The sequence below is a fragment of the Phyllostomus hastatus genome, unplaced genomic scaffold (genome assembly GCF_019186645.2).
Source record: "Phyllostomus hastatus isolate PE091 unplaced genomic scaffold, TTU_PhHast_1.1 phas_scaffold_78, whole genome shotgun sequence".
Lineage (NCBI taxonomy): Eukaryota > Metazoa > Chordata > Mammalia > Chiroptera > Phyllostomidae > Phyllostomus > Phyllostomus hastatus.
Window position 1 is genome coordinate 54,115,133 of NW_025334041.1, and position 18,064 is coordinate 54,133,196.

The following is an 18,064-nucleotide window of genomic DNA, read 5'->3' on the forward strand; positions in this document are numbered from 1 at the left end:
CTCATATGGGGATCCTTTGACATATAGGTATCTTTGAATTCCTATAATTTTATTATTAATTTTGTGAATATGAGTCCATAATCAGTTCTCTAGGTGAGGACTTTAGTTTTAATCAAGTTCTCAATGGAGTTAATGGCCAAGAAAAGTCACAAACCCAAAGCTTAAGTAAGGCCAAGAATCTGAGGAGACCACCCTGAAGGTGGAAGGTAATTTTTTCAATGATCTCAGACTTAACTGCATTCATTTGATTTTTTTTTGGTGGTTGTTGCTTTTTGTTTTTTTGTTTTTGTTTGTTTGTTTGTTTTTTTTTTTTCCATCTCAGAATGAATTACTGATCTACCAGAGGTTTCTTTTCTGGGTTTAAGGAGAACACACATGCACGCAAGCACATACCCAAAAACACCCAACAGTAACTTACTCTAAATTGATGACTTAGACAAGTATTTTTAATTTTTTTAGCCAATAACATTTAAGTATGTGGGTGTGTGTTTGAAGGATGACAGTTTGTTGGGGTGGACAATTTGATCACCTTATTAAGCTTCCCTACATCCTTCCCTGCCATGCACCTCCACCCCCACCCCAGTATAATCACCAAAACAGGTTCTGGATCTATGATCCAGTGAAATTCTGTCTGTTTTAAACCTTGGGATTAATATTGTCCAGCTGTGTTGCCTCAGCTCTAGGGCAACTTTTCCTTGACAAGCATTTGTGATTTAGGGAGCCAAGCAATAGGTTGGAAACTTCAGGGCTGTGAGTTCTAACTCTGAGGTCAGCCCTGACATAATGTGTGACCTTGGGAAATTCATTTGATCTGTTTCCAAACTCTCTGATGCTTGATAACAGGATTTTCTAGAAATCTGCCTGCCAATAAAGGCATATGGAACCACTCCTTGGTTCCACAAGGGAAGGCTACATTTCATTATCCTTCAGGCTTTCAACTCTTCCTCCTTTTGCTCATCTCCTCATAACAGGCACTCTGGAGTCTTAATGTGGCCTTTCCCCCAAATGTTAGGAATACTTTCTTTTCTTTTCCAAAAAAGCATCAGCAATGCTACTTTATTTCAGCTGTCCCCAGGATTCCAAACTTTGTCCTCAAATACCTACCCCCCAAAACTAAATTGCCCAGGCTGCTTTGGAGCAGTGTGAATTATGCAGAACTGGACTCTGCCCTGGATTTCACATGGCTACTGTAATGGAAGAAAGTTAAATTTCCTTCTCATTTTTTTTCTGCATTTCTACAAAGTACAATTTATTGTTTTATGAGCTTCCACAAATCATGTTTATACTTCTTTTTCTTTTAACATCTCCTTTTAGAGAAAATGATGAAGTTAATAAATTTTATTAAAAGTAATATAATTCCAAGAATTTCTTTGTAGAAAATATGCATTATTTCAGCTTTTGGACTTTGAAGATCATTTACTCAGATAATATATATATTTTAAGCTTTGTATATTCCAATGTGTAATCAAGAATTTTGTGTGGTGTCCTAGCAGAAAATTAATATTATTTATTTATTTATTTATTTTTAGAGAGGGAAGAGAGGGAGGAAGAGAGGGAGAAAGAGAGAGAGACAAACATCAATGTGCAGTTGCTGGGGGCTGTGGCCTGCAACCCAGGCATGTGCCCTGACTGGGAATCGAACCTGTGATGCTTTGGTTCACAGCCCACGCTCAATCCACTGAGCTACGCCAGCCAGGGCAGAAAATTATTTTTTGTAATGAACTTTTAGATTCCTGATCATTGCTGGTTTCTCATTTCAAAATAGGCTGGAGCAGTAGAATTGTGGCTCATATTTTCTTCTGCCTTCTGCCTTAAGATACTATATCCTTTTGGACATTATAGTCACTTTATTTTTGTTAATGATAATTAAGAGCTCTTGGGACAAAATACTAATAAGAGTCAACATATGGTTCAGTCATTGGACTTGAGTTATATAGTTAGTAGGGAAACATTGTGTGTTATAAGTCAGAGACTCTGACTTGCAGTGGTGCCTGTGGTTACCATTCTGGGATGGAGAACCTGCCTTCTGCTTAGTGCCTCCTTCATTCTTCTCTTAGTCTCAGGCTGCCCTGGAGCCCAGATCCCTGGCATGTTTCCCCAGGGGACCATCTTCTCCTTTCTCTTTACCATGACCTATTTTGTGTAATTGCCAACCTGGAAATTGTTTGATAATCTAATATCTGCATATTATTCCTGTGTAAAGGAAGTATTTTAAAGTAACAATAATAGTTAATATCATTTGCTATGTACTGGTATTCTTCACAATACTTTACATGTAATTTCACATTTAATCTTCACAATAATCCTGTGAGGTCTTTTATAAACCCATTATGTAGATAAAGAACAAAAACGGTTAAGATAATTCACCTGGACTTACACAATGAATAAAGGCAATCTGATTTGAGAACTTGTGTGCTCAAATAAAGTGCTCCTTCTATGAAAAATAGCCAGATGTACCTTCACACATGGTTTAAAAACTGTTGATAGTTAGAACCCAGTCATAGGTAGAACTGCTGTATTTGTGAAAGGAAACTGGCATGCTGAGGAAGCAAGCAGACAGGGCCCTGACACTCCTCTCCTTCTCTTCTCTATCTGTCTCTGTCTCTTTCTCTGTCTCTCTCTCTCTCTCTCTCACACACACACACACCCCACATGTACACACACAGCTCAAGCTGAGAAGATATTATTTTATCTGTTTTCACACTGAACTTCCAAATAATGTTTCATTTGAAGAAAGAATTTTTTCTGGAAAATACAAACAAGCTTTGAACATCACTGCTGTCTACAATCCCACTTACCATAGTGCATTCTTAACCCCTCCCCCCACCTGGAAATGCTAATGTAACTCAAATGTTAGCTGAGGTCACTCTTGTCTCTGAGGTCACCCTGTCCTTTGAGATTTAAATAAAATTGCCTCAATCCCCCATTTCATATCTCCTGGAAGGTTCTAATGCCATCCCTCAGATATCTGCACGTTCTCGAACTGATTCTCATGGGCAGTTTTTCCCAGTAAACTCTTGACTTCAACTGTGTATTACTTCCCACAGCTGCCTTCTTTGTGTTCCATGCTGACCTTGAGGGCAACTAAATAATTTTTTTTCTTAACTTCCCCCATCTCCAATTCACTTCCACAAGGAACTGTTCCATAATGAAGACCTGAAGGCAACAGGAGAGAGTTTATATCCCAGCAAAATATTTAAATAGAATATTAGGCCTCCTTCTTCTTAAGCCATTTTGTCACCAGGAAGTTCTCAATAGTTATATTCCTCTATCACATCAGGTCCAGGCCCTTTCACTGTCTCAGTACCTTTTCTTCCTTCCATCTTCTCCTTCCCCCATTTACTCTCCCATCTCCTCCTCTCTTACTACTCCTCTACCCTTTCCCCTTCTTTTTCTCTCATTTGCTTCAGTCTCCTCCTCATTACTTTCCTCTGCCCTGCCCACCCCCCACTTCCTACATTCAATCCTCACTCCCCAGTTGTCTTTGTCCATGGGTCCCTTTCTCATGTTCCTTGACTTGCCCCTCTCCTTGCCCCCAACCCCATTATCCTCCTCCCTGCTCCCCTCTAGTCACTGTCAGTTTGTGCTTTGTTTTCCATGTCTCTGGTTCTATTTTGCTCACTTATTTTTTGTTGAGTAGGTTCCACTTATAGGTGAGATCATATGGTATTTGTCTTTCACCACCTGGCTTATATCATTTAGCATAATACTCTCCAGTTCCATTCATTGATTTTTTAAAAAACCTTTTTATTAAGAAGATACTCAGCATTAGTACTGCTTAATAAATACTGTGCTTAGCACTTCATATTTTTTTTATTAAATTGAAATTTCACACTCTCTGAAGTACATATTCATACTTTCTTTAAACTAATGAGAGGAATTAAACAAGTTATCCAAAGTCACAGAGTTAGAAGGTAGCGCAGCCTGCTTCAGTCCCTGCAGACAGTCTGTATTATGCTATTCAACCACCTAGTGGTAAAAAGAACATTCTTTCCTAAATGTTCCAGTCCACCTTCTGGCATCCTTTACTCCCCACTGGAAGTTGCATGGACTTTATGTCATTGTCCTGTGTCCTGAGTCCTCTCACAGGATTTGAGGAATGCAACTATATTTAGCTCTCTTCTGGTAATATGTGCTTTTTCTGGTATACAGCAAAGAACTGAGCTTTATCTTCAATACATGTTAACTGTATGAACTAGATGTCTGTATTTCTAAATGAAATGTGTTAAGTAAACATGTTTTAAAACAATAAAAAGACAGTTTAGGGGGAAAGAGCCTAGATAGTCATGGGCCTAAATCCTGGTTCCATGTCTTCTTGTGTGTCCCATGGCAAGTCGCTTATCTTCTCTGAGCCTTTCTGTATAACATGCACAATAATGCCTCCTACCCTTGCACAGTCCTTAATGCTCAGACAACACTCAGTGAATATTAATTTGTTTTCCTTTATATTTCTGGCTGAAATTTTCAAATCAGCATACTTGCTCAGTATTTGTTCAAAATATTAAGTGGGTCCAACATTGGAAGTTGGAGGAATGTATTATCCACCTCCTCCTTTTGGTGAAGATTGGAAGGCATGTAGACCAGTGATTTTCAACCTTTTTCATCTCATGGCACACATAAACTAATTACAAAATTTTTGAAACATACCAAAAAATATATTTTTGCCAATCTGACAAAAAATAGGCATAATTTTGATTTATTCACACAAAATGGCTATTGTGTTTGCTGTTGTCATTTTTTTTAAATTTGATAATCTGGAGGTCAGTGTGCCTGACTAAATAGTAATGTATTACATGTTTTAAAAATTCTTGTGGCACACTGGTAGAAAATCACTGATGTAGAAGAAAAAGCTGAAATATTCAGCTTCTTCAGATGAACCTCTGCTGCCAGGGCTTGATGGTAGGTGATCTGTATAATATGTGAAGGAGTTGACTATGGTTTTCATATCCTCAAAATAAAACATGTCAACTGCGTTCATTTGAATATAGCAGTTAACTGACTTTTGGATTTTTGTTATTATCAATATTCACTATATTGGGTGACTTTATATTGAAATTTACTATAAATGTTTTGTTTCTTACATAGCCTCATTCAAATGCACACTGCTCCTCACAGCCAGGCTGGGTGGTTAGCACCAAGCCAATGATTTGACAAATATCTTCTCTTAATAACCACAAATATAAAATATCTACATTGTCCTGGTCTAGAACCACTGATCAGGCAGATATGATTCAATCATCAGGGTATGGCATTTAATTTCTTCTTAACTTGGTGGCTTCTGTCAGGTGAGACATCTGTATTAGGCCCTGTCACACACAAGGATTCCTGTCATCTTAAATAGAGATGTCACCTGACAGCAAATCCTGTTCCTTCTTAATATCAATAACTAAAAGCTAGCTCAAAGGAAACATGTATCCAATAAAACTTATCTTTTTCCTTTCAGGGTCCAAGTTATTTCTGAAAGTGAATAGTAATAAAAACTTGGAAATTCACTCTCTGTTTAAGTATACTTACTGTACAACATTGGTTCTCAAACCTCACCACCATGATGATTGACAGATTCCTAGGTGCCACCATTCATAGGTTCTGACTGAGTTAACTTGAGATGGAATCTAAGAATCTCAACTTTTAAAAACTTCTTTTTGAGTATTTCTGTACATATAGTGCCTATCTTTCATATGGCTACAATATAAACAACCAATATATACAAAGAGCTATTTCTATTCCTTTACAACCTCTGACTTATCTTTCTTCTTTCACATTCTTCTCTTTTCTACCCCAATCCCATGCTGTTCTTCATAGAAAGTTATTTTGTAAATATTTTTATATTTCTATGGATAATGGTAATTAGCATTGATAATCCTTATGCAGGGCTTCCAGTAAGTTTGATTTGCTTGAGCAGTGACTTGGACCCCCTCTCCAAAGAATTGATTATAATGAGTTTAAGTACACAAAACTTCATACAGGGTATTAGACATTTCAAAATTACTTGAAGAGCTGGAATAGAAAGCTGACCTCCCAGAGACAAGCTCCCAGAACCTGTATGCTATGTTCAATCAAGAAAGTTATACCATCTCTGTAGGAAGACAATGATAGGTAACTATTGCTACTGGAGTTCTACTTTCTCTGCTGACCTCAGGACAGCAACAGTGGCTGCTAAGCCAGGAAGAACCTAATTCAGGAACCACACAATCTCTGGCAGAAAATGGGATGCTCTATGCTTTGCTTCTCTCTCCAAGTGCCTCACTATTTAAAACCAAAATTTCATGGCAGTTCATATGATTGGTGGAAACTTGGTCTTGCTTAAAACCCTAGTTAAAAATGTGTCTTGGATATTTTTTTTTCCAAACTTTAACTCTCCAGTGTCTTGCTAACTAGAAGGGAGCTAGAATAGATCTTAAGCCAAATTATTCTCAGCATCTGCTAATTTCCTTACACATTTCAGAAGTGTCATCATTTATAAGTTAATTTGGGGTCTAGAATTCTGTAAATACTTTATTTCAGTCATTGTTTCTATGAAGGGAAAAACCATTTCCAAGGTCAAAGAACATTCTTCTCAATATATTTTTAGATTAAAATTCTTTTTAATATTAAAACTGCCTTTTTGGAGAAGCTGTCTTGCTACATGTATGTATATGCATATATATAGGTATCTATGTCTATGCATGTTCTATTAACACAATGATCTTGAAAGAGTAGCACATGTTATCATTATTATGACATATCTATGTCTATGCATGTTCTATTAACATAATGATCTTGAAAGAGTAGCACATGTTATCATTATTAATGAAGTTAATAATGTACAATTGGAGCTCCTGCCAGATTCTGAAGTGCCATAATAATTATAATAGATAACATTTATCGAGCCCTTGCTTTGCACAAGGAATCATGCCATATGTGCTCTTTTTTGCCATATGTGTTCCTATATTTATTTCTTACAATTCTGTGAATTAGGTATCATTATTATCACCCCATTTTACCAAAGGGGAAACCAAAACTAAGATTAAGCAACTTTCCCAAGATCCATAGCAGGCTATGATCAAACATCTAGGCCTTGAATTGAGGATGCAAATCACCTAACAATATTAATATTAATGTACCTTTACTGTAGGTATTTAAATATAATACCATATAGTGTGATTTGTTCTCTCTCTGTCTTTTTCTACCTCTTTTTCTGGTGCATGTGTATGTGTTTGAGTTCAGCTTCAGACATATGGAGTGTGAGGTCCTATGGAACATCCTTTTACCTTCTCATCTTTGTTCAGAATAAAATTTAAGATAAAAACTTTATTCATCTACAATTCCAAAGAAATACTAACCCACATTTGACTAAATGGTAATCAGCAAGGGGAATGTATAGGTTCACAGCTCATCAAAAACTAGAACACTCTTGTGCTACTTCACCATCTGGTATCTGGTGGTCAGACACTCAAGTGCACCATCTGGGCACTAACTAAGCAAAGACCATGTGATTGAGGTGCCTTCTTACTTAGCTGAGAGTTCTGCTATAACTTGGCCATTTGCCAGTTCCAAGGACTGCTAACTAGCTGTCATGTAAAAGTAGAATTCTCCATTTATGCGTAACCCATGCAGATCTTAGCATGCATAATAATTGTGCACATTTCTGTGCCCACCATCCGAGGTTCTGATTCTGTACTACACTGAAACCCATTTTCACTGAGGCCATGTATGACACTTCTAGTTATCATATGCAATAGTAATATGCACTTTTGACTACTTGCCCTGTCTAAATTCTGTCCTCCCATAACTTCTAGAAATGTACACTCTCTCCTAGATTTTTTTTTTGTGCCTTCTCAGGTACCTCCTTAAAAGTTCCTTTTGGTGTGTCAGTCTTTAAAATTTAGATGTTTATCAGGGTTCTGTGTTTGGCCTTTTGGGTTCAGTGGAGAGCCCTTGGCAACTCTTAGTAACTTCTAACTTCTAAATTTATCCCTAAGGAAGTGGGATCAAGGGCAATGACATTTATTAAATCCAGGTGCAGGGGATTCTCTATCTGTCTCTCTCTTGAATATTACCTTTATACAATCTCTACCTTTCTCCCATGAAATTGGGAGTAGTTTGCATTTTGAGCTATTACTGCTAGGGAAATACCTTATCTTGAGAATACCTTGATGCTTAGATTAGGCAGTCTTTACTCTAGCCTGCTCATCTTGTTTACTTAAGTTTGTCTTTTTTGACATATTTTCTTTGGTACTGGAGCGGTCAGATGCAGAGGACTGAAATTGTGTTTTAGTTTAGCCTTCCCAACTTATTTTAAGTGTTGCATCAATAGATCCTTTATATTTACCTCTGAAATTAGAGCATGGATGGTCCAGTCTCACTCACCAGGGGGTTTCCAATAGTGGTGAAGTGTTAGAATGCAAAAGCATACACTTGACCTGGTCTTATTATTTCTTGACCTGTAAGCATGTATTTCCTTGGGAAATTGTTGGTGAAAGTCTGAGGGTCAAGATAGAGCTTGGGAATTCTATAGCAATAAAATGTTTAGGATTCAGGTATATGAGTATCTCTGTAGATTTCGATCATATTCATAACTTACAAGACCTGTTTCTCATTGTATATATCCTTCCTTTGCTTCTAAATGGAACTCAGGTACCACATATATGCCAGAATTTCCAATATTCTTGTCTTTAGTCCAGTTGTGTCTACCATATACATTCCGTCTGGAAAAAGTCCAGCCAATGTTAATATCACAAGAATGGTTTGCACAACATGGATGTTACCTGGCAGCCAAAGAGAGTGGACTGGAATGTGCTTGTGTAAACAATGACTACTTCATTGTACTAGTCCGTGGGGGCAGTGGACACCATGGAGCAAGTGTGTGTACTCTCTGGCCATCATATTCACAATGAATGAGTTAGTAGAGCAACAAATCTGCATCGAATTTTGCATTAAACTTGAACATTCCTCTGTGGAAACTATTTGGATGATTCAGAAGGCTGCAGCTATGGGCAACTGGTGACTGGCAGCTTCATCGCAATAACATGCCCCCTCATGCACTATGTCCTTTGTGGAGTTTTTGGTGAAACATCAAATCACCCAGGTGACTCAGCCTCCTACAGCCCAGATTTGGCACCCTGCAACTTCTAGCTTTTCTCAAAACTAAAATCACCTTTGAAAGGAAAGAGATTTCAGACCATTGGTGATAATCAGGAAAATATGACAGGACAGCTGATGGCAATTAGGAGAACTGTGTGAGGTCCCAAGGTGCCACTTTGAAGGGGACTGAAGTGTCATTGTCTTATGTAAAATATTTCTTGTATCTTATATCTTCTTCAGTAAATATTTCTTTTTCATATTAGTTGGATGGATACCTTATGGAGAGACCTCATATGTGATGTACATATAGTCATTTTCCATTGGTAAATTTTTCTCTGGATGTCCCACAGGATCTCAGATATGTCCAAAACTAAGCTCATAATAATCTTTCCTTCTCTCACCCCCTGAACCTGCCCTTCCTCCTCAATTTCAATAATAGCAGGCATGTAAGTCAGAAAGAAAGAGATCAGTCTTGATGTGGCTCTCTCTAGCCCCCATATTCAACTTGCCTTCAAGTTATATACAGATAACTTTCAAAAGGAGCTTTCTTGAATCTTTCCTCTATTTTCACTCTCAGGGTCACTGAATTACTTAGGCCTTCATTATTTCTGACATTTTTTAAAAATGGAACTCATTGGGTAACATTGCTTAATAAGATTGACTTTTTTTATTTTTTAAAATACTTTATTTATTTATTTTTAGAGAGGGAAGGGAGGGAGATAGAGAGAGAGAGAGAAACATCAATGTGCAGTTGCTGGGGGTTATGGCCTGCAACCCAGGAATGTACCCTGGCTGGGAATCGAGACATGTTTTTTAACAACGTCATCTTAAGGGGTTTCCCCACTTGCAATCACCCTCTTTCAGCCTCCAGGTATACATACAGTGGAGTCATCTGCTTTCTTTTTTTTTTCAGAACAAAACCCAAACCTTCATATTACCTTTTTTTGTGATAAGCTCTCTCCTCTCTCTGCCTGTGCTCTTCTCACACTGAAGAGCATCTGGTCCTAGAGTATATACTCCCCATCCACTTTGCAGGGATTGTCAGCCCACTACTCTCTATGCCCCAGGTATCCTCACCTTGATGACACTGCTCAGGAGCCACATCTTCTTTTCTTCTCATACCCTCTGCTTGGGACTTATTCCTTTCATATTATCATTTAGCAACTTTTTGCTTCTCTCTCTCATAGTGCTTGCCCCATCCTATTACAATTTTCCATTTACTCTTCTGTTTATTCATCTTCTATTGAATTATGAACTCCATAAGATTAGAAACTAGGTCTTTTTCACCTTTACATTAGCTCATCCAAGCATATAACCTGATTGATACTTAGAATGCACAGCTTATGTACTTTGGATCAGTGAATGATATATTTATACAGAAAGAAAAAAGGTTATGTACCACCTTTTAGGACATGTGAAATCTAAACAATTAGTCAAGGGCAGAGAAAAGATTCTCTCTCCCTGAGGGTCATTGGAGTGGTTAGGGGGAGCCTCACAGAAGAATACTTTGAAGATAATCTTGAAAGTAGACTGAATTTTCCAGAGACAAGAAGCAGAAGAACTTTCAAGCTATAACTATGAAAATAATGTTTGTGGACCTCCAGTAATTCTCTATGGCTGAAATAGGGGGTGGGAGTGTACCAGGAGGAGGGGATCAGTTTTGAGGGAACTTGAAAGGGACAGTATGTTGCCCAAAGTCACATAGTCTATTAGTTTCTCAGTTGAGATTCAACATGTTTACTTGAGAATGAGCCAGGAAAATTATTGTTGAGAGTTAGTAATCAGAGTTAAAGACTGTCTCATCTGTCAGAGTATGTATAATAAATATCAGTCTTGTGAATCCATATTTATATTTTATCCAAATGAAAAATTGAAGTTATAGTTAAAATATCAAGGGTGGAAAATATTCATGACCCTTTAAAAGATCTGTCAGTCCACAAGAGGAGCTCCATTTTGTGAACTGCAGAGTTATAATGAGAAGGTACAGAATTTGAGAGGAAACATCTGTAAGTTTTTGAGTTAATTTCAGTGGGGGAAATAGAACTTCAGAACATTAGAAGAGAAGGTTTCAGGGGTAGACTGCCTGTATTCCCCCTCGCTTCTGGCTTTCTGCTTCTTGATTTAAACCTGCACTCAGACATAGAACACTCCTAACCTCCTCTTCAGTAGCCAGCTCACTTTGTGCCTGCTATCACTTCCTCTGCCTCCTTCCTCTCTGCTCTCAGGGAAACTGCTTCTTTGTCAACAGCTCACTCACTTCATCTGCTATTCCACTTTGCTCTTTCAGTGGCTCTTCCTTAGCCCAAACCTGGAGCCCTAATACCAGCTATATATCAAGTCACACCAGAGAAGGAAGCCCCTTGTTGGCTCCATGTAGGCTCTTAGAAAGTGGGAAAGAAGGTCTTTTTCTTCTTTATCCACTACTTCTTCAGTTCACCTTATAAAATACCTGCTATTTCTTCACAGCTACTTGACTCAATATCTGAGAACCTAGATACTATTTCTTTGGAAAGTGTAACCACACAACAAAAATAAGCAGAAACTAGAAATAACAGACCTCTTGTTGTGATACCATTTGTGGTAGAACAATTTTTCATGCACAGATTTGTAATATTGAAACTTAGGGACCATCTTTCTCTTGTTCTCATTTTCTATCTTAAATGTAGAAGAGGACTCTTGTGACATGAGTGCAATAAATGTTAGAAAAACATAAAAGATCTTTTTCTAAGGACCTCTATGCCAAAAACTTTCTGAATCCTCATGACAGAAAGGTGATAAGATATATATTCTGTACCCAAAGAGTAGAGAAGGTAAATTTATAAAAAGGTTTAAAGATTCTTATATTAGAGTACACACAAGATTCAGAACTAAATCAGAACTGATTAACTGTTTCATGTGTGGGGAGGGCGGAGGGGCAGAGAGAGGGGGAGAACCTTATTTATTAAACATTTTATGAGATGGCTATTAATATCTCTGTTTTACAGGTCAGAAAATCAAGATTCAGAGTGATTAAAATTTGACCCAGGTCATCTAGTAAGTGGTTAACTTGACATTCACTCCTAAATCTGTCTGACTCTAAAGTCCGAAGTTGTTTTATTTTAACCATTGTCTTTTGTCTCTGTAATCTTGTATTCTAGGATGAGAGAAATAACTGAATAAAATCAGGAAACAGTATTTATTATCATGAATACTCTATTGTAACACAGATGTATTGTGCAGCTTAACTTTGAATGATTCTGGGTTCCTTGCAGCATTATTTCTATGTGACAAAAAACAATTTAACCTTCAACATATACTCCTGATTTATGCTTAACACCTTTTCCTCCTAAGTTTGGTTGTATATGTATAGTTATGTATTTTGAACATTACATGTATCTTGGATGAGAGTTATGATTACTGTGTGACATTTGTCCCTGTCACCAGCTGTCTAGATTTAGTTCTACAAATTCAGCATTCCAGAGGTGTTTTTACTCATCAAAGAACTAAATCAACAGTTGTCCTACACGGTGGCAAAGAACCCTTTTGTGATCTAAAAAACTTCCTGGATTGGATCTGGATAACTGTGGCAGGAATGAAGTGATAAGTTTTAGACTGTTTTCATTTTATAATCAGGATGGTAATACCACAGGTTTCTTTGATCAGGCCTTTCCTGTAAATGTCCATCTCTTCTGAGACATAAGACAACTCCATCTCAAAAGTGTGGGTGGAGTATGGTAAATATAGCTAGAAGACTTCTAAATTGAGATTCCCTTGATGATAGACAGGCCTCTGACTCTTCTCTAGGAAACAGAGGTCTTCCTTGTTGTTACATAGATTTGAACTTTCTTTCAGAACCTGAAGTCCTCCCTGGCTTTTCCACCCAGCTTTGGCTTTTAACCCTGATTGGATTTTGAAGTTATTGGTTTCTTTCTCTAGGTCTGACTTTACCTCCTGCAGATAGATGCTCCCAGGCAGACCATTTTCTAACAATTTTTGCAGGAAATATGGAACTTGGACCTAATTTACTACAGTATCTCTGTGGCCTAGAATAGTGCCTTGTATATGTGATGCCCACTGTAAGTATGTGTGGAATGAGTTTGGTGCCTTTATACATACAGATTGATCCACCTTTTCCTGAGATGCTTCTTTCCCAGGATGGAAGTCCTGCTCCATCTTGGTCCTATGTCAGCATTATAGTGAAGCCTTATTTTTTAAGTATTTTTTATTAATTATGCTATTATAGTTCTCCCAAATTTTCCACCTTTATCCCTCCTGTGCCCTGCCCCCACAAACCTCCAGCATCCCCCACCCCCTTGGTTCATGTTCATGGGTTATACATATAAGTTGTTTAAATCCTCTGTTTCCTATACCATTTTTTATCTCTCCCTGTCTATTTTATGCCTACTAATTATGCTTCTTCTCTGTGCCTTTCCCCCCCATTCCTCCCTTCCCCCTCCCCACTGAAATCCCTCAATGTGATGACCATTTCTCTGATTCTGTTCCTGTTCTTCTTGTTTGCTTAGTTTTTGTTTTCATTGTTTTTCTTTTCTTTTAGATTCATTTGTTGATAGTTGTAAGTTTGTCATCATTTTACTGTTCAAAGTTTTGATCTTTTTTTTCTTAGATAAGTCTCTTTAACATTTCATATAATAATGTCTTGGTGATGAGGAACTCTTTTAACTTGACCTTATCTGGGAAGCACTTTATCTACCCTTCCATTCTAAATGATAGCTTTGCTGGATAGAGTAGTCTTGGATGTAGGACCTTGCCTTTCATGACTTCAATAACGCCTTTCTAGCCCCTTCTTGCCTGCTACGTTTCCTTTGGGAAATCACTGATAGTCTAATGGACACTCCTTTGTAGGAAATTCTCTCCTTTCCCCTTGCTTCTTTTAGGATTTTCTCTTTGTCTTTAATCTTGGGTAACTTAATGATGCAGTGCCTGGGTGTGTTCCTGTTTGTGTCCAACTTCTTTGGGACTCTCTGGGCTTCCTGGACTTTCTGGAAATCTATTTCCTTTGCCAGATTGGGGAAGTTTTCTTTCATTATTTGTTCAAATAAGTTTTCAGTTTCATGCTGTTGTTCTTCTTCTTCTGGCACCCCTATAATTCAGATATTGGAACATTTCAGGTTGTTCCAGAGGTTTGTAAGACTCTATTCCTTTTTTTGAATGTTTGTTTCTTCATTTTGTTCTGGATGGATGTTTATTTTTTCCTTTTGTTCCAAATTGTTGCTTTGAGTCCTGGTTTCCTTCCTGTCACTGTTGGTTCCCTGAATATTTTGCTTTATTTCACTTTGGGTATCCTTCATTTGTTTTTTTTTTTTTTTAACTTTTTGACCAAGCTCAACCAGATCTGTGAGCATTTTAATTACCAGGGCTTTAAATTCTCCATCAGATAGGTTGGCTATCTCTTCCTCACTTAGTTCTCTTTCTGAGGCTTTGCTATGTTCTTTCATTTGGGTCATATTTCTGTGTCTTTGTGCACCTGATAAGTTGTAAGGGTGTGGGGCCTTAGGTATTCACCAGGGCAGGGCAACCCTCTTTGCTGTGCTGCAGCACTGCCTGTGGGGAAGAGGCCAGAGAGGGAACAGTTCAGCTCATCTGTTCATCTCTAGCACACTTTTCAACAAACTCTCATGTGAGACTGGGACTTTCTCCCACCATAGCAACTGCCATAGTCCACAGCCACCTCTGAGTCTCAGTTTTCCCCTTAAGTCAGCCCCTTCCGGACAGCCCTCTGGGCTCAACAGCCATCCCTGCCTTTTCTGAGTTGGCCCATGTGGTCTGCCACCTTACTGGTCTCATTGTTCTGTTTAATTTTTTCTTTAATTCCTTGGTTGTCAGAGTTCCATGCAGTTTGATTTTCTGGAGCTTTTGGTTGTTTGTTGATTTTAGATTGGTTGTTATCATCCTTTTGGTTGTGCAAAGAAGCAAAGAGTTTCTACCTATGTGTCCATCTTGGCCAGAACTCAGTGAAGCCTTATTTTTAAAGACCCTCCACCCCACTTTCATTGAGATATAATTGATATATACTATTATATAAGTTTAAGGTGTACAACATAATGATATTGTGAAATAATTAACACAATACAATTAGTTAATATCCATACCTCACACAGTTGCAATTCTTTTCCTTGTGATAAGAACTTTTGGTATTTACTCTTTTAGCAAGTTTCAAATATACAACAGTATCATGGACTATAGTCACCATGCTGTACACTGCATCCCCAGGACTTATTCATCTTACAGATAGCAGTTTGTAACTTCTGACTGTTTCACCCATTTCATCTACCCTCCACACCCTCTCTCCAGCAAAAAGATATCTGATCTCTATTTTTTTGGTTTTGTTATTTTTAAATTCCACATATAAGTGAAATTTTTTTACAGTATTTATTTTTCTGTCTGACTTATTTCACTTATTATAATGCCTTCAAGGTCCATCTATGTTGTTGTAAATGGCAGGATTTCCTTTTTGTTTTGTTTTGGTTTACATGTACAAGGTCTGTCCTTAAGGTATCCAGCCATGTAATATGAAAAATAGACATTTATTGAAAAAGATACAAGATACAAGAAATATTGTACATAAGACAATGACACTTCAGTCCCCTTCAAAGTGGCACCTTGGGACCTCACACAGTTCTCCTAATTGCCATCAGCTGTCCTGTCATATTTTCCTGATTATCACCAATGGTCTGAAATCTCTTTCCTTTCAAAGGTGATTTTAGTTTTGAGAAAAGCTAGAAGTTGCAGGGTGCCAAATCTGGGCTGTAGGAGGCTGAGTCACCTGGGTGATTTGATGTTTCACCAAAAACTCCACAAAGGACATAGTGCATGAGGGGGGCATGTTATTGCGATGAAGCTGCCAGTCACCAGTTGCCCATAGCTGCGGCCTTCTGAATCATCCAAATAGTTTCCACAGAGGAATGTTCAAGTTTAATGCAAAATTCGATGCAGATTTGTTGCTCTACTAACTCACTCATTGTGAATATGATGGCCAGAGAGTACACACACTTGCTCCATGGTGTCCACTGCCCCCACGGACTAGTACAATGAAGTAGTCATTGTTTACACAAGCACATTCCAGTCCACTCTCTTTGGCTGCCAGGTAACATCCATGTTGTGCAAACCATTCTTGTGATATTAACAATGACTGGACTTTTTCTGGACATCCCTCATGTATATAGGTGTGTGTGTATATATTTACATATATTAATATATAGTTATATATAATGAAATTCCACATAAAGTGAAATCATACAGTATTTAGTTTTCATTTCACTTAATTTTCATTATGTATTTATTTATATGTAATGAAATCTTGTATTTATACATAGTGAAATCCTCCATATAAATATATATGTTCTTTATCCATTCATTATTAGATGGATATTTAGGTTGTTTTCATGTCTTGACTATTGTAAGAAATGCTTCATTGAAAATGGGGCTTTAATATTTCTTTGGGACAGTGATTTTATTACCTTCAGATATATGCCCAGAAATAGAATTGCTGCATCATATGATAGTTATATTTTAAATATTTTGAGGAACCTCCATTATATTTTTCACAGTGGCTGCACCAATCTGCTTCCAAACTACAGTGGAGGAGGGTTCCCTTTTTTCCACATCCTGGCCAGCACTTGTTTGTTTGTTGATTTATTGATGACAGCCATTTTGGCAGGCATGATGTGATATCTTATTGTGGTTTTAATTTGCATATCTCTGATGATTACTGATATCGAGCAACTCTTCATATATTTGTCAGATATTTGAATATCCTCTTTGGAACAATGTCCACTAGTGAAGACTTGATATACTCCTTTTCTTGCATTTTGCTGGAAGATGAGTATTATGTCCTTTATATTGGACCTGGCATAAAGATTATGATTAGTATATATGGACCCAGCCAGTGGGGGTCCTACCACTTGCCACCAAACAAGCAAAACTCTAGGGAGAGAATTTTGTGAAAAGGAAAAATAATCATTTATTTGATGACCATACAATTTGAAATAAAGGCAGATTTCTGCCTCAAAGCCAATTGCTTTTAAAATATCCAATGAAAAATAACCCTGCCACCCTCTGCTAGTCCAGACCAGTCCTAGGCTGCACATGGAATTTCTTTTCCCATTTAAAAGTACTGTGTTCTGGAAATGCATGTAGCTGTGGCATGCTTCTGGTCATGGTGTGTTCCAGGAGGCCTTTGGGGTCTATGCATGCTGGCAGAAGTCCCACTCACAGTGTGCTGCTCCTTCCTTGGCCTCCACCTGCCAGTCCAGCACTTGGTCCCCATCTTTTCAGCCTCAGCTTGCTGGTGCAGTTGTGCTCCCAGTCATACAAGCCCACACAGCACTCACTCCAGTCACCAGTGCTGCTGTGGCTCCCCATGTTGGGGAGGGATGAAGAGCTTGTCTCCAGGGGCCACTGGGCCAAACCTCCTCCCCTTCTGCCCTACTGACCTAGCACCTGCTTCTGTACTTCTGGCCAGGCAGACCCTGGAGCACTCAGGGAGGGTTGGTGGGAACATCCCCATACCAGGAGGTCTCCAAGGCCCACTGGCCCAAGAACATGAGCCCCGATTGACCAACCAGACCAACAAGGGGAAGCATGGCGTTTCCGTATTCTTTGCCTTTTAAAGATGGCCCCCAGTATCCCCTGTCCAGCAGAAGTAGATAGGAGGTTATGTCCCTTCATCCATTCATCTCCTTAGCTAGCCCAATATATGTACTATACATGCCTTTTTCTACTGATTAATGCCACATTCATGTGGATGCTGGGGCAACACAGCTGGTTCATGCATTTGTACTATAGCTGCTGCTCATGAGCAGTCCATGGTGCTGTCCCTCATTTCTGGGAGGGTGTTCCCCTATTACAGTAGTACTAGCAATGACTCAAATATTCATCACAGTTCTGTATTATCTAGAGCATTTGTTTCACAGTATTATTTCTGGTTCTTTATTATAGCAAGTATATCATTTTCTGCAATAGTAGAATTATTTACCTTCCTTCATTATAATAAAGATGAAAA

General features: G+C 38.2%; 1 protein-coding gene across 10 annotated transcripts in view; it reads left to right on the plus strand.

Moving 5' to 3' along the window:
* Positions 1 to 18,064, plus strand: part of SUGCT (succinyl-CoA:glutarate-CoA transferase) — a 1,092,359-nt gene that overhangs the window by 735,761 nt on the left and 338,534 nt on the right. The window contains exon 13 of one of the 10 annotated variants that reach the window (XM_045828751.1): positions 12,048 to 12,096. The exons of the other annotated variants lie outside the window; for them this stretch is intronic. Within the exon in view, the coding sequence (XP_045684707.1) occupies positions 12,048 to 12,083 (36 nt within the window). The 3' untranslated portion in view covers positions 12,084 to 12,096. Of the gene's footprint in view, positions 1 to 12,047; positions 12,097 to 18,064 lie in introns of those variants that run through there. 10 annotated transcript variants of the gene reach the window in all.